We start from the raw sequence: 22,590 nt of genomic DNA, 5'->3' as shown, positions 1-22,590 counted from the left end.
CTGGCGACCTGGGCAGCAGGGAACTAGGGATGTTCCCGCTGGGCTGGATGAACCTTCCTGGGGCACCTTCTGATTTGGTCCCTCCAGCTTCGGGATACGGGACTGGGTCTGGGAGGGACATGGTGTTAGAAGGTGGTCCTGCGCTCTGCTGTGTGGGAGAGGACAGGGCCCGTCTCTGGGAAGAGTGAAGGAGGGAAGGGGCTGTGCCCTAGGGAGCCTCGGTGGGGCTGGGGGTGAGGGAAGAGGAGAGGGCAGCACATCCTCAGGAAGGCTGTCTGGGGTGGGGAGGGGGCTGCCCCTCCAGAACCTCACTGGGAGGTCCAGGAGGCCACGGTCCACGCCCTCTGGTCCAGGGTGCCAGTCTAGGGGCCCAGCACCCGCCCTCTGCCCTGCCCTCCTCCAAGCCTGGGACCCCCACCCCTCCCTACAGTCTGGGAACCCAACACCCTGGGGTGTCCCAGGCTTGCCAAGCATCAAGGTGACACCGCGGGCAAACCTCAACAGCGCGCCGGGCTTTTTCTGTCCTCCCAGGGGACGCGTTGTTAAATCCCCCCGGAGCTCCGGCCAGGGCTTTTATGGGCCCAGGACCTACGTCCCCCGGGACCCGCTCTGCCCGGGCAGGCGCCGGATTCGGGCTGGACAGGGCTGGCGCCCGCCCCAGACCTATCCCCACAGGGAGATGGGCAGCGCGCATATATTTTTAGCTAGTGAAGGAGATAGTGCTCGGTTCCCTCCGGTGGGGGCCCACCGGCCTGAGGAGGCCCTTTAGGGGAGGGAGGCCGGGTCCACCTGGACCTCGGACTCGTCATCCGCCTTGGGATCTCTCTTCCCACCCACAAGCTCGCCTGACGGGGCGGCGGACGAGGGACACGTCGGGGAAGGGGCCCGGGGACCTGCAGGCGAGTGGGAAGGACGGTCCCGGCTGACGTTGCCCCCACTCGCCCCACTCGGCTCTTTGTCCCACGGGGGGAGGACCCTCTTGTCCACCTCCTTTCCCCAAAGCCCACGGGATCCTCCCACCATCCAGCAGGTGGAGCCCGCCCCCGCCCCCATTCCCAGCGCGGCTGGCGCCTTCTCCCCCCGCCCTCGGGTCCCTCGGAGAGGTGGGCACCCCCGGCACGCGGAATCACGACGCACGCTCCGCTTTCCACACTTTATCTGGAGCGGGTATCGGACAGTCCTGGGGCCTCGACGGCATCGTCTGCGCGGGGGCAGTCTGCGGCCGCGGGGCCTGCCCGGCGGGACGGTGGGCGCCGTCGCGCCGGCGCCGGTGAGGTAGGGTCAGACGCAGGCACACTCGCGCGCCGACAGCTCGTGAACCGTGTGGTAGCGGCTGTGCGCGTCCAGGAAGGACACCTCGTCCTCGTAGGCCGTCGGGCGGCAGCAGGGCTGCGCGCGCACCCGCTCCCGCCGAACCCGCCGCCGCTGGCGGAGCCGCCGCAGCCCCAGGTCGTAGACGCGCGCCGCCGCCTCGCAGGCGCCTGCGCAGTAGCGGAACAGCACCGTCTCGTCGGACGCGTAGCCCAAGCCCAGCTCGCTCACGCGCACCTCGAGCTCGCGCAGCCCGCACGGCCGCGTCCCCGACCGCGCACGCGCGCGCCGCCGCCGGGGCCCCGCCCGACGGCGCGGACGCGGGGGCCTTCCGACCCAGGGCGTCAGCTCGCTCAGCTCCACCGCGTCCGGGGCGCCCTGCAGCAGTGCGCGATCTGCGGGGACAAAGGGCTGCGTCAGCGGGTGGCTGGGGGGGGGGGGGAGGGGGCGCGCCGGACCCTCGCTGTTCCCCGGCAAAAACAGCCCCGCGCTGGGGCGCTGGCGCAGCTGTCGCATCCCCCCACCCCCTCCACCCTCTCTGTGCACCCTGTCCCTAAGCACCGTTGCACTGGGACTTTTTCCCTTTCACAGAGCTGCTCCCTCCTCTTGGCAGGGAAGGAAGGGAGCACTCAGCTGGGGGGGTATCCTGGGCCAAATCCCTGTCCCTGATTGGGTCCCCCGCTGGCCCCACTCCTATGCTGGGCTGTCCCGGGGAACCGGCACACCCTTTCTGACCAGTGTTGGGGAGCTCCACACCAGGCTTCAACTGCTCACCCTTGGTTGAGCTGTTAACGAGTCTCTACGTCACTCTTTGGGGCCCACCCCCAAATCCCCCCCCCCCCGGCCCGCCGCCCCGTTCCTCCTGTTCCACTGCGTGGTGGGACTCAGTTTCTCCATCCACAGTACTGAGTCAGAAGTCTGGGCTTCAGCACGAGCAGAGGAGCAGCAGGCCTGCATGTGAGGCCACCTAATGTCACAGCCACCCCCGTGGTACAGGTAAGGAAATCGGGCATCCAACCCGACAGAGACTTGCCTAAGGCCACACTGTTAGCAGGTGGCAGAGACACAGACAAGCCCAAACAGCCTTCTTCCCGCCTCCATCGTGTGCCCAAGTTTGGCCCCCATCCAGTCCTCTTCTCCCACGGTCGCCGGGAGGTGCTCCGAGTCACCGATTCCCAGGGCCCCGTAGCCTAAATTGATTTCCCAAGCGGCTGGGCCTGCCCCAGTACCCTGCAGCCTCAGGACAGAAGTACAGACGTGGCAGTGGCAGGTGGTGCGGACTGTGGGACTGCAGGGAGGGGTTCCCAAGCCCTCCGCAGGCGACGTCATACTTGTGGTTGGGAAGGGAGATCCTGAGTTTAGCCCCCTAAGGGCCCCCAGGCCGGCACCCCCGGCTCCCAAAGAAATAGCTTACAGCGTGGCCCAAGTGGGAGAGTCTGTCTGTTCCCACGGGGGGTGGGGTGGGGGGGGGGTGTCTCAGGAGTCAAACCCTAGTTCTGCCACTTTCAGCCCTGTACAACTCAGGTAGGTGATGGCCCTGCTCCGGGCCTCAGTGTCCCCTTCTGCTCAAGGAGGCTCGTAGGGTCCCTGCTTTGGCTGAGGCTGGACAGTGGAAAGCGTGGATCCAATGAGCATCATGTATCCAGTTCCTGAAGTCCAGGGCAGGACTGGGGGGGGGGCTCTGGGGTCAGGTTCAGGCCTGCCTCACTTAATGCTGCCTAAAACTCCACCGTGTTGTGCCCAGCCCTAAGGTATACATTTAGAGAGTTTTCCAGATAAAGCACAGATGCCCAGTTAAATTTGAATTTCAGATAAACAGTGAATAATCTCTTGGTGTTGCTGCCCTGCCTCCCTCCAGCAGGCCTGGCCACCGGCACAGGGGCTGGAACAGAGGGCTTCTGCCCTTCCCCCTCCCACCGCCCCAACCGTGAAATTTCACCATCAGCGCATTGGTCTCGGGGCCTAACACTGGGGCTCTGAGGGGAGTCCGTGGTCACTCGCTTCCCTTAGGAGGGCTGTGCCCAGGGACGGGGTCCAGGGAGGAAATCACCGGCCCACGGACCGAGCCCCTTCCCGGTGCCTGAGATTTCACCACGGGTGTTGTGCCCTCAGGTTCTGGAACACTAGCGTTTTGGGGCCTCATCCGGGGTGTCTGGGACCCGTGTCCTGGAAGGACTTTGACGCCGCAGGAAGAAGCGGCCAAGCGGCCGACGGAAGTGGAGCCCGTGCCGCCGGCCACCCTTGTCCATTGTAAGCACAAGAAAGGAGGATTGTGTGGGCCCACAGGGCCGGCGAGGACTTGCACGCGGGCGTGCCCGTCGCCCCACCCACAGGCCCGTTGCACGCGCCCAGACGTACACCTCGGTCACCCGCGCGGCTCCGCGTGGGCACGTGCGCGCGCGCGCACACAAGAAGTGGGACCCATGCCGGGCCCATGCCTGGCAGGAGGGCAGAGGGCAGGGGCCTGGAAGGAGTGGGGAGTTGGGCCGTGGGGGCCACGCCCCTCCGGGGGGGAGGCCGTATTTCAAGCCTGCATCCCCCCGCCTTCTAGTATGTCATCTCTCCCAACTCCTGTCTCTTTGTCTCTGAGCCTTTATGCCTCTGTTTCTCTCCCCAGTTCTAGGTCTCTCGTGTCTCCCCCTCCGCTTGGTCTCTGTCCACCGGGCAGGTCAGTGGGGACTCGGGTGCAGCCTCCGTCTCCACACACTCCCCGCTGTGCGGTGGGGGCCTCCGGGCCCGATGCCCAGGTCTAATCTCCATCTGGTCCCCTGGTCCCCTCGGGGCCAGAGCCTAATTCCTTATGACAGCTGAGCCAAGAGACCCCCCGCCACCCGGTTCTCAGCCACCACCCCCGCCCCCATGCCACCCCTGCCAGGCCGCTGGGAAGACTGGCACCCCCCACACCCCATCTAAATAAGCCTCCGTGGCCCCTGCCGGAAATTCCACCGTTGTGCCCGCCCCTGGATCCCGCCATCTGACCCGCAACGGGGAGGGGCTTACACTGGGCCAGACGGGCGATCCGGGCGTCCAGGGTGCGAGGTGGCCGGCGCAGTGGGGACAGCGCGGGTCCCAGGCGGTGGCTGAGGAGCAGGCCGTCCCGACACATCCAGATGGAGAGCACGGAGCTGCAGAGCACCGAGGCTAAGGCTGCCGCCTTCCAGCGCTGCATACTCGGCCTGCGGGCACGGGATGGGCAGCCACATGGCCTCCGTCCGTCTTTCAGGCGACAAACGGGCACGGGGCACTGGGCCAGACACCGGGGACATGGTGGGGCCCCTGATTTCAAACCACTTCTGCTTAATGATCAGATATAACATTTAGAAATGATTCATCTAGGAGCCACTGAACAAGGTTGTGAAAAATGCTGCCAAGGAAAGGGGTGGGCGGGGTGCCAGGGGGAACGGGGGAACCACCCCCACCTGGGCCCCACCTGGGGGGTCCCACAGTGCTCCCCTGAGGAGCGTGGAAAGCTGAGACTTGAACGATAGTAGGAGTTGGCCAGGCAGAAGAGAATGGCATCGCAGGCGGGGGAACAGCCTGTGCAAAAGTCCTGAGGCTGGACTGAGGTTGGCCAGTGCACCCGGGAGGCTGGGGTGGGTGGAGCCCAGTGAGCCTGGGGGAAGACTGGAAGGAGAGGAGGCCACTCCCAGCAGGGGGCACTGTGGGACCAGGGTGTGGTGGAGATCTGGTGATTTACAGCACGTTCTAGGAGGCAGGATCCCTGGGGTTGAGACTGTTCCTCACATAGTGAGGTCCTTGGGAGTGACTTCCTGTCCCTCTCTGAGCCGGGGTCCCCCCGCCCCTCCCCAGACACATAAACTGATGCCCAGAAGGGGCATCCATGGACCACAGCTGCACTCGACCCACCCCCAGGCTTCGCACAAGCTGGTCCTTCCTCCCAGAATATTCTCTTCCCCTCCTCCTCCAAGCCCCCCATTCCCCTCTCAGTCTCCGCCTGGAGGGCGCCTCCCCGTGGAAGCCTTCTGTGGCTGCTCATACTCCCCAGCCCCGGGCGGCGCAGGTGTGCACCCTCTGGGCCACCACAGTGCCCTGAGCTCCCCCCGCCCCGACCCCCTTTAGGGCACCGAAGACTCCCTGCTGGGATCGCCTAGGCGAGTCCGCCCTGAGTGCACACAGTAGGTGTTTCACGACGCATGCGCACCCCCGCCCACCCGCGCCGGGACCTCTGCCGGCCGCTAGTTTACATTCCCAGCCTGGCCGTCTGGTGCCGGCCCGCGCGGGGCCTGGCGTCCGGCCCGGTGTAAACATTTGCACGGAGCGCTGAAAGCCGGGCTGGACGCGGGTCAGCAGCGCCTGTGCGCGGCTGTCGGGTGCCGGGCACCCCCGCGCGCGCACCTCGGGCCGCTAGTGCTGCCGGCCACCGCGCGCAGCCGGGATTTGCGTGAGATTTGCACCTCGGTTTTGCATGGGCGCCGCCCTGGGTGGTTAAGCGCAGGGCGTCTGGAACCGCCTCTCCCCGCCCCCGCCCCGTGGAGGCGCGGGCGCAGGACCTACAGCCGCCACCCAGCAGCGGGGGACATTAATTAAGCGCCTGCTGTGTAGCAGACCCCGTGCTGAGCCCACGAAGGAGGCGCCATGATCGCCGTTTTACAGCTGGGGAAAATGAGGCCCAAAGCAGGTAGGGCCTTACCCAAGGGCACAGCTAGGAAAGCATCTGGGATTCGAACCCGGGGTCTTTGGCGGGACCCACACGCATGGGCTGTGCTGTGCTTGGGAGCGGATGCTGGGTCATCCTGAGGGCTTGCCGCTTTGGGGGTGTTTGGTAGGGCCGTTTGCGCGGCTGTCGGTGGTGTTGGTGGAGAATGAGCTTCCTCCCCCACAGGGGGCGTGCAAGCAACCTGGGGCCAGCCTGGAGATCAGAGGTCACAGGGCTGTGCCTGGCACGTGGGAGGAACAGCGGTGACCCATGTGGCTGGAACAGAGTGAGTGAGGGGGGAGGGGAGTCCGGAGAGGGGCCCGGGGCGGGTCCCGCAGGGCGGCGGGGCCGCGGGGAGAATATTTCATTGTCAAATTTGTACAGCAAGCAGGAGACACCCCCCCCCTCCCCCGAAGTTGTCAGGTGCCCACACCGCGCCCCTTTGCTCTAAAAGTGCCCCTGCTTTATGCCGGGTCCCGGTGGGCCTCACCCGGGCAAGGCCCTCTCTGGACGCCCAGCACCCCGCCAGCTCTCACACCCACGTTTTGAGGCGGGGAGATGGGGGGTGCCTCAGTTTCCCTGTGAGGCTGAACGAGGCCCCTGCATGATGCCCGGCTCTAGTCCTCTGTTTCTGCTCAGGGCTTCCCTCGGGGTGGGGGTGAGGGGGTGGGATGCTGCCAGGCCCGGTGGGACTCCGGCCGTGAGAAGGCCAGGCCACGGGAGCCCCTGGTGTCCTTGGAGCCACGGGACCCCCCGGAGTCCTGATGGGGGCCGGAAAGCAGAGGGCCGAGGCTGGAGGGGGCCAGTAGGCGCAGCTGATAAGCGGCTGCTAACAATAGGCCTTTCAGCACGGGGGTCACCCAACTGGTTTGTCTCTGGCTGGGACCTGAGCCAGAGGGGTGCCGCGGGTGTGGCCGATGGCTCGGGGAGGGGCCGGTGTCCACCATCAGCCTCTCGGTGTCGTGGAGCCCCCGGACCTGGAGCCGTGCGCTCCCAGCACACGTGGGGGTCGCACGCTCGGCCTTCTTGTCCTCGGAGGCACGCTTGGGTGTCCTCACTCCCATACACACCCAGACACGCCTGCCTGCGCCCGCTGGGACCGGCTGTCCCTCGGCCACTCAAACACGGTCCCACTGATGCTCTGTTTTTACACTCACCCACTCGAATCGATGGGCCTCACGCACTCGGGTGTTTCCACACACGTTGGGACTCGCATGACCACCCCATCCCACTCACTCGCGTGGCTGTTCTCACATCCATATACAAAGACGACCACATTGATGGGCTGGGGCATTTTCGCACACATCCAGCAACATTATTACACCCCCAGGCATGTTCACAAGTCTTCCTCAAGCAAGATGACACCGACGGACAAAAACGCGGTCAGTAACTCGGATGTGTTCACACCCCCACCTGAAAACGTGGTGACACTCTCGTTTTTGAACACAGTCCGTTACACGGCACGGATCACCACCGGGGTCACTCCGTCCCGCTACTCGCGTGCTCGAACCCCCACCCCGGGGCATGTTGCCACCCACACCCCCACGCTCTGACAGCCACGCTCACACCGGCCCACACACTTGCACGCTTTCACACTGGTACGCCCTCACCCAGGATAGGCCGGCTTCGCTTGCACCCGATCCGGGGAGCTGTCACCCCCCCGAGCGCTCACGCTCCCAGCCACTCGGGTGTCCTTAGCCTCTTGCACCCTTGGGGGCTCCCACACCAGCATTTTCAGACTCTCCCGAAAGACACACGTCGTCTCCGGCATGCTGCACGGAGAACGGGCATGGCCGCACATGCACGCATTGCACGCACGCACTGGGACCTCTGCGCGCCCAGGGACACATACCTGCAGGCTCATGGGTGTCCAGCCGCGTGTGCATCCTGGCCTGGGGCCTAACTGGGGCCGCCCGTGCTTGCTCCTGCCACTCCCACACCCCGGCCACACACTCACACACATGGGGGCACACGTGTGAACACCCGCTGGTGTTGTCAGGCGGTCAGCTCTGGACGTTCTGGGGGCGAGCGAGCGGCATAGACGCGGAGTGCCGTGAGCTAGGTGAGCGGAAGGGAGGCTGCTGACCCAGGAGCGAACTGCCCCGTCCTGACGACTGGTACACGGCCCAGGTCCACGCAGCTCGGGTGCCTCCCACGCTGCCCACATGGGGCCCGGCCAGCGGTCTCTTCTCAACCTTCAGAAAATATCCCGACCCTGGGGAGTCCTCACTGCCCAGGGACAGGAGCGTTCTTAGGGGCCGTGACAGTCCGAACTTCGCCATTGGGATCAAGGAGGACTTCCACATCTAGCCGGAGGCCACAACGTGCCCAGGGCTGGGAGGAGACTCAGAGAGGGGTGATGAGTAACCCAAAGTCACACAGCCAGACAGGCGCTTCCGATCACCCAAGGAACAGCCAGGGTGAGGGTGTGGGCGTGTGGGTGTTTCTAGCAGCTTCCGTGCTAGTGCCAAGAATGCTGCTCATTATCCTGGTGTCCAGGGAACGCCCTGAGGCTCCACCTTTCCATGGAGCTTCCCAGGAGACGCAGGCCAGGCATATGTGTTCCTAAGATCAACAGCCTCCTTCCTGCAGAACTCCTGGCCTCAGGGAGGCACCTGCTTCATGCTCCTTCCCAGGGAGAGGAAGGCTGGGAGGGGACCCTTCCCTCCGTCCACTCATCTCTGCAGTCCGAGGGAGGCCTAGAAGCGGGGCCTGCCTGCATCTGGCAAACTCCTACTCATCCTTCAGAGCCCTGGCTCCCACATGCCCTCCTCCGGGAAGCCATCCCTGCTTCCCCTCTTCATCCAAGAAGCTCTCTTGGATCCCCAGCCGTGGGTCCCTCCCTCTTACCCAGTCCTGCTGGCATAGCGTCTGGGTCCACAGCTGTCTTCTCTGGACTGGGGGATTTGGGAAGGACAGCCTGGGCCGGGTTCTTTCAAGGCAAGGGCAGGCAGGCTTCCGTATTTCTATTCACAACGGCACGCACCTGCTCCAGCTCTGCAGTCCCCATAGTTTTGCTCACAGGGTGCCTCCCTCCGCGTCCAGCCTTGTCCTTCTCCACCTCACCCCTGGACACATCCCCGACCTTCCTATGGGGGGGGGCATCTCCCCGAAGGGGGCCACTCAGCACCCAGAACACTAGCGAGGACCCAGGGGAGCCTGACCAGTGGCTGCTGGGACCGTCGTCACTGCCCACGGGCCGAGCAGCCATGAGGACGGATGTGTGGGCGGCCCGCACGTAGGGTGAGCTTGTGAGAAGAGGCTTGCAGATCCGGGGTTCTAGATTCTAGATTCTAGACAGGCTGATTTCCGATCCCTGCTCTGCCTCCTCCCTGCTGGATGCCATGGGGCCAGCTGCTGCCGCTCTGAGCCTCAGTTTCCCCATCCGTACAACGAGCTGCCCGAGACACCCTCCCACATTTGGAGGGCCATCTAATTCAGTGAAGTCCCGCAGGCCCGGCCGATGGCAGCAGGCTGGGCCTCAGACAACGTGCTGGCACGCTTCCTCCCTCCACGCGGACAGCTCCAGGGCTGGTGGCCGGGCCCGTTTCTAGGGCAGCCCGGCTCCTCTCCGTCACCCTAGATGGTTCCTGGAGGTCCCACTGATGGGGAAACTGAGGTCCCAGCAGGGGCAGGACTTAGGTTCTCTCAAGGCAGGACTCAATGGTCCTGCAAAACAAGAAACAAATTCCGCAGCCCACAAAAATGTGCCCCCTCCCTGGGAGGCCCCAGGGCCCAGCCCCGCCCCTTGGTGGAGGTGGGGAAGCCAGGGCAGCCGCGAGCCGGCGACACACATCTGGGGGTAAACCAGGAACATCTGGCTAGCACAGCTGGTTCCGATGCTGCGTCTGCAGGGGCTGGGGGCCAGCCTGTGGGGCGGCCTCATGGGGGGGGGGGATGCAGTCACAAACACCCCCAGCCAACCTTCCAGGCCCAGCCAGAGGTGGGGGCCCAGGCCTCTCTGCTTCCCCCAACCCAGAAGCTCTCTGTTGCCTGATTGCTAGAACCATCGCTGGCTCCCTGCTACTCTGAGAATCAAGTCTGAGCTTCTGAGCTTGACTTCAGGGGCTCCGGGTCTGTCTTCACCCAAGCGAAGCCAATGGATGTATAGACAGAGTGACTTCTGGGGACACCTGTGCTGGTGGGGTAACTATAAGAATAGCTAACACCAGCACTAGTGAACAAGCCTACCGCTGTTGATTTTTTTTTTAATGTTTTTAAAAGGTTTATTTATTTCTGAGAGAGAGAGTGCGAGCGGGAAGGGAGACAGAATCCCAAGAAGGCTCTGAGCTGTCAGCACAGAGCCCGATGGAAGGCTCGAACTGAGGAACTGAGAGATCATGACCTGAGCCAGAGTTGGACGCTTAACCGACTGAGCCACCAGGTGCCCCTCTTTCTTTTTCTTTTCATTTATTTTCTTTTCTTTTCTTTTCTTTTCTTTTCTTTTCTTTTCTTTTCTTTTCTTTTATTTTATTTTATTTTATTCATTCATTCGTTCATTCATGGAGTGAGTGAGCGAGCATGAGTGGGGGAGGGGCAGAGAGAGAGAGGGAGAGAGAATCCCAAGCAGGCTCCACATTCTGCTGGAGCCCCAGGTGGGACTGGATGTCAACCGTGGTGAGATCATGACCCAAGTGGAAATCAAGAGTCGGAGGCCTAACCCGCAGAGCCGCCCAGGCGCCCCCTACTGGCGCTGTTCTAAGCACTTTCCTCATAGTAACTCAGTGAGGTATGGACTATTTCCTCTCCATTCCATAGTTGGGAAAACCGAGGTCCAAAGAAGTTAAGGTATCGGCTCAAGGTCAAGCAGAGTGTAAGTGGCCAAGCTGAGATCTGAACACAGATGGTCAGGCAAACTCCTCCTCATCCCTCAAAGTCCCAGCCCCGATGCCCCCTCCACACTCTTCCTCACTATACCGTATGACCTCTCTAATAACAACAATAACAACATCAACGCCCTGCCACGTGGGCTGTTATGTTAATTTAGTGCCAAACAGTGTGCTAAGTGCTCTCCGCGTGTTTAATTGTGCCCACAGACCTTGGAAAAGATGTTGGTCTTTCCCACACGGGGAAGCTGAGGAGCAGGGACATAGAGCACCTTGCTCAAGGTGACGCAGAAAATAAGTGGCTGAGCTGAGGTTGAACTTAGGTCTGACTCTGAACTTGTTCTCTCGAACGCCTCCACGGTCCCTGGGACCTGGGTAGCAGGGGTAACGCTGAGGGGCAGGGGGGCAGTGGGAGGGCATGACAGGTCCTGCTGTTTGGGAGAAGGTGGGGCTGAAATCCACAGGAGTAAGAGGCTTTGGCAAAGACACGCAGCACCGCAGAAAGAGCGAGCCCCCCCACGCCACATCAGCACTTATGGAGTGCCTACTGTGTGTGGCACCCGGCGGAGAACACGGGCTGACCAAGGCTAACCTGGGCCGCACCCCTGCCACGCTCCTCCGCATCCAATCAGGGAGGGGGGTCACAAGTGAGAAATAAACAAGGTAATTGAGATGCTGGCAGTTCCAAGAACAAAATGAAACAAGGCGAAGCGATAGTGACGGGGGGGGGGGGGGGGGGCGGCCTGTAGGTGGAGTGGGCAAGGGGGGCTTCTCAGAGGAGGCGGCATTGGAGCTGAGACCAAGTGGAGACTTGGAGCGAGTGTTCTAGGTGGAGAAGCTGCCTAGGTGTGGGGAGATGAGGGCGGGGAGCCGATGGGGCCGTGTGACCCGCGGGACTCGGTTCCCCACCGGTGCCTGGAGTCCTCTTCCAGAACCTGCGGCTACGCAGGTGTGTTCTCAGGGAGGCCGGGCTGGGGAGCCTGTGCGCTGGGGCCCCCAGCTTTTCAGACCCGCCACTTCCGGCCCCGCCCTCTGCGTGCGGCCGGCCTGCAAAATTCACACCTTGACCACACCAGACTGGCCAGGCTGGCCCGGGGCTGGCCTTGCAGGCGTCCGGGGCGGGCAGGAGGGGGCTCCCTGGGGTGGGATAACAGGATCAGCCTAATTAGGCCTGGCACGGCTGAGCAGCTGGTGTGGGGCCCGGAGGGCGGCGCAAGGGACGTGGGTCCTCTGCAAGTAGCCCGGACGGTGCCACTCCAAGCTGGCCATTAGACAGAAGGGGGACCAGAGGCACAGACCTCAGGCGTGACTCAAACCCTAACGCTGATTTCCTGGGAACCAGGGCACCTGAGTCCCCAGAGTTCAAATCCTGCTTCAGGTCCCCAACACACTGAGCTTCTGAGCCTCAGACGGTGCCCTCTCTCTAGGCCTCGGTTTCCCCAACTGGGAAGTGAGACCCACCTGTGGCAGGCGGGAGCCCCTGGTCTGATTTCTTCCGGCAACAGCCCGAAGCCCGGTTTCCCTTGGATTTGAAGGGAAGATCATTCTGCTCCTGGATACTTTTGCTGAAGTGCAAGTGTGCCTGTTACCTCCCCTGAAAGTAACCTCCCAAAGGTGTCTGGGGACAGTAATGGTGCGGCCGTTGGTGGCAGGGCTCCTGGGCCTCGTCCTTCGAGGAAGACAGACGTAGACTCAGGGTAGACCCAGAGTGAGGAGCAAAGGGTGTACCTCAGGATAGGGGGATCAAGGGTGACTTCCTGGAAGAGGGGCACTGGGGCTGGGGCTGTGAAGGATGAGTAGGAGTTTTCCGAGTGGGAAAAGAAGGGGAATTCCAAGGAGCAGGAATTGCACACGCAAAGATCTGGCTGGCTGGTTCATCGGGAGCCTCTCATCCACCCCCACCCCCCACCCCCAGGTGTATCAGGCACCAGGCTTGTCTGATCGTGTGCTTCAACCCAGCACATAGTAGCTCGATGCTTGGGAGATCCGTGGAGCATGAAGGAACGATCCCCTGGCTAGCCCAGCCTGAGTTTCCTCAGCTGTGAACTGGGGAGAACCAGCCTCCTCCTGGGCCTGCCCAATGCTTACTTGGTGCTCACTAAGCAGAGTGAAGACCCCATCTTCCCTCCATCTCCCCATGTGGGCCTCCCCCCAGAGGCCCAGACTCCCTGCTCCACCTTGGGGACCAGGAAGGATGCATCTGCGGAGGAATCTATAGCCTCAGCAAAGAAGGCTGGGCCCAGTGATGCCAGAGGCATTAAAGGCCCATTCCTCTCGCCTCTGTGTTTCCAGCCCTAACCTCCAGGAATCCATCCTTGAATGCCCCAGCCCAGTTCTCCCTGTGCCAACCTTTCAGAACAGCCTCTCCCTCCCACACTCACCTAGACACCCTGGATTTTCCGAGACCGGCAGTGCCATTTTCTGCCTCCAGATCTTTGCATGTGCAGTTCCTCCTGCCTGGAATGCCCTTTCTTTTCCCACTTGGAAAACTCCTACTTATCCTTCACAGCCCCAGCCCCAGTGCCCCTCTTCCAGGAAGTTTCCCTTGATCCTCCTATCCTGAAGGAGACCCTTTGCTCCTCCCTCTGGGCTCCACCCTGGGTCTACGTCTGTCTTCCTCGAAGGACGAGGCCCAGGAGCCCTGACACCAACAGTCAGCCACACCGTCACCCTCCAACAAACATTTGTGGGAACAATCTCTTGATTGTGTCCTTGTGCCTGGCTGGAAACTCGTTTCTTCTCCTGCCCCAGACTCTTGGAAGCTATATCCTCTGCTCCTTTCCCAAAAACTGAGGCCTGAAACCTAAGGGGACAAGCACTGATCGCAGAATTTCAGCCAGTGTGCCCTGCCACGGAGGGGGGTGTTTCCTTTTCTTCCCTGTACCCCTAGAATTAGCTCTTTGCAGCTCGTCACTGGGAGTGGTCTATAAAGCCCGGGGTTGGGGGTGGGGGCCTTCAGAACCCTGAACCTCAGGAATCCAAGGATGAAGGGAATGGGGAGGGGTGTCCAAAAGGCCCCAAGGCAAGGGGTTAGGGTGGGGGTAAACTGGTAAAGCTGGGAGTCGTCCCTCCACTGACATCCGCCTAGACCAGTCACGCCCCATTGGGGCTTCCTCAGCCTGGGGCACTTGAAGACAGACAAAGAGTGTCATGGAACACAGAGGGGAGGATGTTGGGCAGAGAAAGGGCAGGGCGGGCAGGCAGGAGTGAGGAAAGTCAGGGGTCTGGCCTCCAGCAACTCCCCCCCTCCCCCCCCCCCCCCCCCGCCTCCCAGGACCCTGGCCCTGCACCCCAGATCCAGGCTGGGGTCCCAGACTTGCAGGTCACCACAGGCCCGCTGAGCCCAGCAAGTGAGGACACCACAGTGCACGCTGTTTCTTGGGGGAGAGGGTAGTGGCGCGCCAACCCCTGGCAGTGGCCGTTGCCTTCTCCAGTCCCACCCCAAATCCGCCCACTGTCTGCAGCCACTTCTGCCTAATGACGCCTAGCCCACAAACTGCACCTTCTGGGAGAACTGTGAGACTATCCTGAGCAAGAAATGCCTTTTCTAAAAAGCAAGGAAGGCACGGCCCCCTCTCCTTCAAATCCAGGCTTTGCCCTTAAGGGACTACCCTCCCCCCCCCCCCCCAAATAAGGGTTTCGCGCCCTCTTGTGGCTGAACAGGCGGCTCCAGGAGCCGAGAGCGCCGGGCCCTTACCGGAGGACACCGTGTCCCCGGAGGCGGCGGCGGCTGGAACGCACCACTGACAGATGTTTACTTCTGCGGGCAGCTGGGCCGCGACGGCAGCTCCGCGGCTGGGGTCTGCGGATCCGAATGCCCGCCCCCCACAGCCCCGTGCACACCACAAGGCAGCGCGGCTGTCTGGGTCTCGCTCTCCTGGAGGCTGGCGAGAGGATTCGGCTGCCCCCGCTTCAACCCCTGTTCAGACGCACGCTTGGGGGTCCAAGGAGGCGGAGGCGCTCTCGTCCCGTCGGACAAGGACCCTGGCCAGATCCTGGCTTGGAGAGGCACCTAAGATCGCCCTGCCCACCTCTCCCCCCGGCCGTGCGCGGACCTGTCGCCCCCTTGACCCCACATTCATACACATACCGGTTCATGGCTGGAGGAGGGAAGCCACCGGTCTATCCCGAGCCCCAGTAAGCTCCCAAACCTCCGTCCAGGGGGCCGGTCCCCCCTCCCACCACCGGTGCCCTGCGGGTCCCCCGCCTGCCCCTGCTTACCTGCTCGGGGTGCCCGACTACCCGTCAGTGGTGGCCGCGCCTGCCGCCCGCGCCGGCCCCAGCCCCTGCCCCTGCCGCCGCGACCGCCATCCGGGCCGCCTGGGCCCGCGGCGCCCGGGGGGGCCCGGGCCGGAGGGGGCGGCCGCGGAGGGGACGCGGCGCGGGCCGGCCCATGGGGCCCCCCCGGGCTCGATCAGCCGCGGGCTGCGGCCATCCCGGCCGGGCTGGGGCTGGGGCTGGGGGTGCCCTGGACGGCCGGCGGCTCCGAGAGCGCTGGGTGCGGGGGCGCACGGACGGCACGGGCGGCCTGGGCGCGCGGCGCTGGGCTCCGGGGCTGCGGCGCGAGGGGCCGGGGCGCTCGGAGCGGCTCCACCGCGCGCTCTCCCGCCGCCTCCGCCGCTCCCGCCGCGGACGGCTTGGCCGGCGCGGGGCCGGGGGCGGGGCCGGGGGCGGGGCCAGGGGCGGTGGCTCGGGTTTCCCGGGACGGGAGCCGCCCCCGCCTAAGGGCGGGGGGGGGGGGGGCGGGAGGAGCGCAGGTGGCTGGGGTGCAGAGGTGAAGGTGATCTCCCCGGGCCCCGGAGACAACGGCGGCGCCCCTCTGGGAAAGCCGGGGCCCCAAGACGTCCCCACAAGGGCCCCCTTCTGGGAAAGGAGGTACAGCGCCCCCGACGCCAGTACCCGCGGCTTTCAGCGCCCCACGCTCGGTTGAGGATCTGGTTTTACTGCCAGGCTCCCAGGTCCTGCCTGGTTCCCTTCCGGAAGGCAGGGCCCCAAGATGTACCCTCACCAAGGAAGCCCTTGAAGGAAACTCCCAGAGTAGCTGCCCCCTAATTAGCCGTTTTCCACCCCTACTCCAGAGACCCCGACGGCGCATCTTCCATGAATCTGGGTCCCCAAGAAGCACCCCGCCCCCAGATCCCCCTCCAGGGAATTAAGAGTTACAGCACTACCCAAGACGGCGGTGACAGCGGCCCACGATCTCCTCCCACCCCACTGATGATTGTGGGGTCCTCCCAGTCCTGCTCCGGGTCCTCTTTCCAGAAAGCTGAAGAAGCCCCCACCCCCCCATGACAAAGCCGTTCTAAGGAACTAAGACCTGAAGTTTTTCCCCGAGACAGTGATCGATACCCTAAGACCGATGATACCCGCAGCCACAGAGCCCCTCCTCAAGTGGCCGTTCTCCCCATTCTGACCTCAGAGCCCTGCGGGGGATCCCTTTCCCACCCCAGGCGCTCCACGGCGCTCTCCTGGGACTCAAGACCCCGCGCTGCCCCTCCCACCTGCGAGCCCAAACCCACCGCGCCCCCTCCTCGACGGCTCCGCGTTCCTAAAGCGCCCCCTGGCGGCCCCAGCCGACTCAAGGGGGTGGGTGAAGAGGGGGGGTGGGCGGGGCTGGAACCTCCGTGGCCCCGCCCCACCCCGGCCTAGTTACCGAAAAACACCCGCCCTCGGCCCCCGCATAGGGCTTTTTCCCGCGCGGTCCCGGCCGCCTCCCGCGTTCCTTGGGCCGGGTGTTCTGGTTTCTCTCTACTGCCGCCCGATTTCTTGGGGCCTCCTCACTCTGGCCCAGGCCGCCCGCGTTCCTCTGATGCCAGCAACCCTGGGGTTTATATGGGCGTTAGACCTTCCTAGGACCCGCCGCACACACACACCCTCCCCCCACCCCGCCCTCAACACACACACGCGTGCACGCACGCACACCCCCCAAAGGGCTTGTACAGGTTGCATCACTACGCGGTGATGGGGGGACGCTCAGGCAGCCTCACCCCCTGTACGGGGGCTCATGGCGGCGTAGGATGTCCGGGTGTGGGCTCAACGAGCAGGAGTGTGCGGGGCGTGAGCGTGTGGCTAGAGTGGGGGCATAAGGATGAGCAGGTATCAGAGAAGTGGTGGCATCGGGTCCGCCCGGTCCTGGTCCAGGATGGGAAAGCCAGGTGTCTGCTCCCTGCGGCCTTGGGCCGATACCGCTTGTACGTGCCTCAGTTTCCCCATCTGTAACACGGGGTATTATCAGTAGATCCTAGTAGGGTTGTAGTAAAGATTGAGTTAGTAAACGTGAGTAACCATGCCTTGCTGGTGGTGAGTAGTGCCCAAGCGCCTGCCATTATTTTTTTTTTAATTTTTTTTTTAACGTTTATTTATTTTTGAGACAGAGAGAGACAGAGCATGAGCGGGGGAGGAGCAGAGAGAGAGGGAGACACAGAATCGGAAGCAGGCTCCAGGCTCCGAGCTGTCAGCACAGAGCCCGACACGGGGCTCGAACTCACGGACCGCGAGATCGTGACCTGAGCTGAAGTCAGACGCTTAACCGACCGAGCCACCCAGGCGCCCCAAGCGCCTGTCATTCTTGTCGTCACCGTGTGCAGTGACACGCACACCCTGGCCTGGAGACAGAGGTATGGCACCCATGACCATTCGCACGGAGACCCACCCCAGATCTTTGATCCAGGCAGGGTCACGCCCAGGGCCATCCTTGTTCTCACAGTCCTGGGACACCCTCATGACAACAGCGCTGACCCTACACACACAGGGTGGCCGCAGTCACCCAAGTCCTTGCCTGAGGACAGGTCCGGGCACACACACAGGTGTCCTCACTTCGCCTCCAGCCGGACACTTACACACATGGACCCAAAGCTCACACTGCTCCCTGACACACACACACATGCCGTTCCCAGTGGAGACACAGACCCAGGTAGCTCACTGGCCCTCGAAGTGGCTCCTTGATTGCTCGTGCATATTTACACGCCACCCGGCACCAATACATACAACTCGCACGGACACACGCGTGGGCGTGGCGCGTGACCCACTCCACACCCACTGCGGGCACGCGTGGCCGCACGGACACAAGGCACTCCCCCGCGCCGTGCACGCACACAGCCCTCGTGGGTACTTTTCACCCAATAACTCACGACACACGCACCACCCCGAGTGTGCGGTCGCCACCCCACAGCCACCCCCACATGCGCGCGCACACGCGCCGGGCCAGTCTGGGAGGCGTCGCCCCTCGGCGCACAGGCAGCGCAGCCAGGAGCCCACCCCCCCGCCCCACAGCCACCGTTAAGCTGTCACCAGCTGCCCCTTGGCCACCTCCCGCTCGCCCCGCGCTGCCTGTCGCCCCCTCCCCGCCGTGGCGGGGGCCATGGCGGTGGGGGTGTGCAGACACATGGGGCGCAGGACACACACATGTGCCCAGCATGTGGACGCTCGTAAAATGGTCGCCATGGCAACAGCAACTTGAAAGATTCGCCTCTTCCTCCGGGGTGGGCAGGGGCAGGGGCTCCCGGCGGAGGCCACGGTGGGTGGGGCGAGACGGAGGCAGGAGGTGGGACACCGGGATGCTCTCGGAGACCCCGTCCCACTCAGGCCCCCAGGAAGCCTGTTCTGCCCCGGCCAGCGCCACGGGGCCACGGGAGACGCAGGTGCACTCCCTCCTGTCACCCTCACACACCAGCGCGTCGCCTCACACAACCCTGCACCCCTGGCCGCTCTGTGGCACCAACCCACACACTTCGTTACCCCTTGGCCAGGCGGTGACAGACACCCCGTCACGCTGGCTGACTCACACGGCAGCTGGGAACTGGGGCGCCGTGGGCGCGCCCTCCCTCCGGCCCCCACCCCCCTCAAAGGAGCTGTCTGGGCCCGGCTGCCCGGGAGGCCAAGGGGATCCAGGGGCCGGTTCTATTTGCAGGAAACACGGGTATTTACGACGCTTTATTTTTAAACCCTCCTTCTCCCAGACGTGGCTGCTGTGGGGCGGGGGTGGGTGGAACCGAGCCTCGAGCGTCCTCGCGCATCTAGTGCAGGGGACTGCGGTCTCCCCAGCACACGGAGAGGCGCAGAGAATCCGAGGCTCAGTGAGGAGCAGGGGGCATTCGGCCCCTGCGGTGACACGAGCCTGCTGACCCCAGGATCAAGGCCGAGGCGGGGGTGGGACAGCACAGGTGCACCCAGAACCCGGCTCTGCCGCCTGCCTGGCCTCCGTGGTGTTTGGCTGGGAATCAGTTCCACGCACTCACTGCCTCCTCGGATGTCTCCCCCAGGTAGCTCGGGCAATGCCCCCGCCCCCCACACTGCTCTGTGCTCGCTGGGCAGTTGTGAAACCCAAGGACCAGAGAGGTCAAGAGGCTGGCCCAAGGTCACACAGTAGAGAAGAGGCTCCAACCTGGGGCCGGATGATTCCAGAACATTCAGCCCCTGCCCTGGCCACTCCTCCACCCATGACCCCCTCCCCGGGGCTGGCCCCCTGCCCTCCCCGGGCAGTCACTGCTCCCAAGGGGAGCGCTCTGTTCACTGGTGGAGGCCCATGCAGAGATTCTGGGAGGCCAGCGGCTGCTGGCCAAGACACGGACTTGGCCGGTGGAGAAGTTTCCATCTTAGCATCAGGAGCTGGTCCAGGCCCCACGGGCCCAGGGCTACACCCCAGGACCCCCAGGAACCGGTCCTACAGGGGTGGGGGTGGCCCGGAGGCCTCTGTGTCTTCTGTCTGTTCAGGCCTCAGCCATCTCCATACCCTGAACGTGGCCCCACCCCACAGTGAGCTGGTAACTGAGTTTGCTGGGCCTCAGTTTCCTCAGCTGTGAAATTGCTCCCATATTTGCCCTGTGCCCCGTGCAGACCCTGAGTGGTGGGTAGTGTCGTTCTCCCACGGGGAAATGAGAGGGCTTGTCGGGGGTCACTGGGATGGTGGCCAAGAGGCTCCCCTAATTTGACAAGAGGCTCTTGTCAATTAATTAAGAGGCTCTTAATTTGACCGTCATCCCCACGCTGGACGACGCTGAGAGTGGAGACAGGACTCAGCCCCGACAGGGGGACACAGCCCAGGGTCAGAGTTAGGGTCCGGGGGGGGCCAGTTAGAGCTGGTGGCCTCGGCCAGGATGGGGCCCTTGAGGCCTGTGGGTGGCAGGAAGGAGCCGGCCGGTTCCAGGCGGGGGAGGACGGGAACTGGAGGGCTGGCAGTCATTTCTGCAGGGCCATTTGCAGCCACAGGCCACAGGTCAGGGGCCATGTCCCCGGGGGCCCCAGGTCAGCAAGTGGGAAAGCCATCAGGCCGGGCCAAGGGAGCCCGGGCGGCGGGACAGGCAGCTGGGTGGGGGCGGGGCTGGGGCTCACAGAGGCACAGCCACACACACGCAAAAGCCACAGATGTCTACACACTGTCACAGACACACATACAATAAGCACAGACACACCCTCACAGACACACATCAACACTCACCCACACTCAGAAACACAATTATATCCACAGACACCCCGCAGTCACACACACTCAGCAGTCACACACACACACACACACACACACACACACACACACACACTCACAGCAGCCCCAGCTGCCAAGGCTCGCGGGCGCCCTGTGCCACACACACACCCCAGCACCCTGGCTCTTGCCATCCACCCGCCCAACTGCTGTCTCGTGTCCTTGGCCTGGGCTGCCCTAATCCCTGTCTCGTGTCCTGAAGCCAGAAGATAAGGGGCAGCTGCAGTCCCAGATAAAGGAGGCGCAGCCACAAATCCGGGGTGGCCCCGGCTGAGTCGGGCACGGAGCCCGGGCCGCACCCGCCTTGCTGCTCCCACCCCATCCGGCCTGGCTAAGAGGGACAGAGACATGGAGAAGGAGAGACACGGGGAGGGGGCGGGGAGACAGAGAAGAGGGACTCGGAGAGAGAGATGTAGACAGAAGCAGAGGGAGAGAGACAGACAGAGACCCCTAGGCAGACAGAGGGAGGGAGAGAGAGTGCACGCAGCATACATAGTGACCGGCCAGAGTGCCAGCAGCGCCTGCCCTGGGCCCTGCCTCCCCGCATCCGAGTGCCTCCGTGTCCCCATCTGTACAGTATCCCCTATGCCCCTGCCTCCTTCCTCCTTCTTCAAATGAGTCCAGATAGGGCATCCAGGGGCACCAGGGTGGCTCAGGCGGTTGAGCATCTGACTCTTGATCTTGGCTCAGTTGGTGATCTCACAGTTCACGGGATCGAGTCCCGAATCGGGCTCTGAGCTGACAGCACAGAGCCTGCTTGGGACTCTCCTATTCTCTTAAAATAAATAAACAAACTTAAAACAACAAAAAAAAAAGGCATCCAGAGGATGACTCAGGGCTGAATCAGGTAGGGAGGACATCTTCTGAAACGTCCCCACACTCTCCAGGGCGACACCTGGAAGTTCTCATCCCCTGCCACAGCTTCAGTGAAGGCAGGATCCCCTAGAGCATTCCCAGCCCCTCTGTGTCTCAGTCTCCCAGCCATGATAAGACGCATTAATTCAGGGGTGCGTAGGTGGCTCAGTCGGTTGAGGTTCCACTTTGGCTCAGGGCATGATTTCACCATTCGGGAAGTTCAATCCCCGCACTGGGGTTGCTGCTGTCAGCGCACAGCGACTGTGCTTAGGATCCTCCCCTGTCTCCCTCCCTCTCTGCACCTCCCCACTTGCGCTCTCTTTCTTAAAAATGAGCATTAAAAAAAAAAGATGCGTTCACTTGGCAAGTGTTCGTTGAGCACCTACTGTGTGCTGGGCCTGGTGCTGAGTGCTGGGGACACAGAGTGACTAAGGTGGACCCAACTCCTACCCTCTCTGAACTCATAATCCAGTGGGGAAGATGGTATGTGGCCTGGCAGGCCACAGGATGATGAGGGCCATGATTCCCGGGCGGGGGGTTGGGGGGACATGCTCAGGCGTGCCGCAGAGCCTGAAGGGGGCAGTATCCCCAGCAGGGGGCAGTTAGAGAGGCTTCTGGAGGAGAAGGAGGAGGGAGGGAGAGGAGGGGAGAACTAGAGGGTGAGTGGAATGAACAAGGTAATTGGGAGCAGGGAAGAGACTTCTCGCAAGAGGGAATGGCATATGCAGAGGCTGAGAGGTAAGACTGGCTCGTGGGAGGTCTGGAATGAACTCGATGCTTGAGTTGAGGGGGTGGTGAGGAATGAAGCTGGGAAGGCAGCAGGGGCTGGGTCCTGTAGGAACTTGGGGGCTGTGGTACAGGGCTGGGGCAGCGGGGAGACATGGAAGGATTGGGAGCAGGGGAAGGCCGTGGTCAGATTTGTGGCTGGGAGGGGCAGGATGGGGCTCTCACGGGCGGGATGGAAGACTGATGCCCAGAAAGGTGGTGATGGACTAGAGAGAGACTCTGGAGGTCAAGTGAGCAGGACACAGGAACCACAGGCTGTGGGGGGAGAGGCGGGCAGCTGATTCCCCGGGCTCTGGCTCAGGACGGTGGAGCGGTCCCTGGGCCAGCAACCTCTGGGACCCATGGATTCAGGTGGATTGGGGATGAATGCCTGTTCCCTCTACACAAGGTCAGAGAGTAGAATAAGTGAGTTAATGCAAGAAAAGGGCTTAGATGAAGTAAGCGCTCAATAATTGTTTAGTTACTGGTAAATAATTAATACTACTCCATTATAATAAGCAATTAATGTTACATCATCAATATTTATGTTGTTATCAATGGGCAGTCCACAGTACCCTCTCCTCCCCTTACAGGAAGCCTTCCTTGATTGCCTTACACAGAAAGGGCAGGCCATCGCAAGGCCGACCCAGGGAGCCCTTGGAGGCCCCGAAGAGGGGAGGCTACGTTCAGGCAGCCCT

The 22,590-nt window shown here is 63.0% G+C and overlaps 1 protein-coding gene across 2 annotated transcripts; it reads right to left on the bottom strand.

Moving 5' to 3' along the window:
- Positions 1–1,141: 1,141 nt before the first annotated feature.
- Positions 1,142–15,124, bottom strand: NRTN (neurturin). Of its 2 annotated transcripts, XM_047826682.1 has the most exons (3): positions 15,016–15,124; positions 4,312–4,487; positions 1,142–1,706 (listed from the first exon to the last, which is right to left on the bottom strand). In XM_047826682.1, exons 2-3 carry the CDS (start codon positions 4,478–4,480, stop codon positions 1,282–1,284), a joined length of 594 nt encoding a protein of 197 aa, XP_047682638.1. In that variant the 5' UTR covers positions 4,481–4,487; positions 15,016–15,124; the 3' UTR covers positions 1,142–1,281. The 2 variants fall into 2 exon arrangements, with proteins under 2 accessions (XP_047682638.1, XP_047682632.1); XM_047826676.1 differs by lacking the exon at positions 15,016–15,124 and having other exon boundaries at positions 4,312–4,681.
- Positions 15,125–22,590: the final 7,466 nt, after the last annotated feature.

The sequence above is a fragment of the Prionailurus viverrinus genome, chromosome A2 (genome assembly GCF_022837055.1).
Source record: "Prionailurus viverrinus isolate Anna chromosome A2, UM_Priviv_1.0, whole genome shotgun sequence".
Taxonomy (NCBI): Eukaryota; Metazoa; Chordata; class Mammalia; order Carnivora; family Felidae; genus Prionailurus; species Prionailurus viverrinus.
Note: the sequence above shows the minus strand (reverse complement) of the source record. Positions and strands in the feature narration are given on the sequence as shown.

Bases quoted from the DNA above. Each gene is read 5' to 3' on its own strand.
- NRTN (XM_047826682.1), bottom strand. From the start codon at position 4,480: ATGCAGCGCTGGAAGGCGGCAGCCTTAGCCTCGGTGCTCTGCAGCTCC. The intron at 1,707-4,311 runs GTAAGCCCCTCC...TTGTCCCCGCAG, and splicing joins GATCGCCCGTCTGGCCCAGT to ATCGCGCACTGCTGCAGGGC.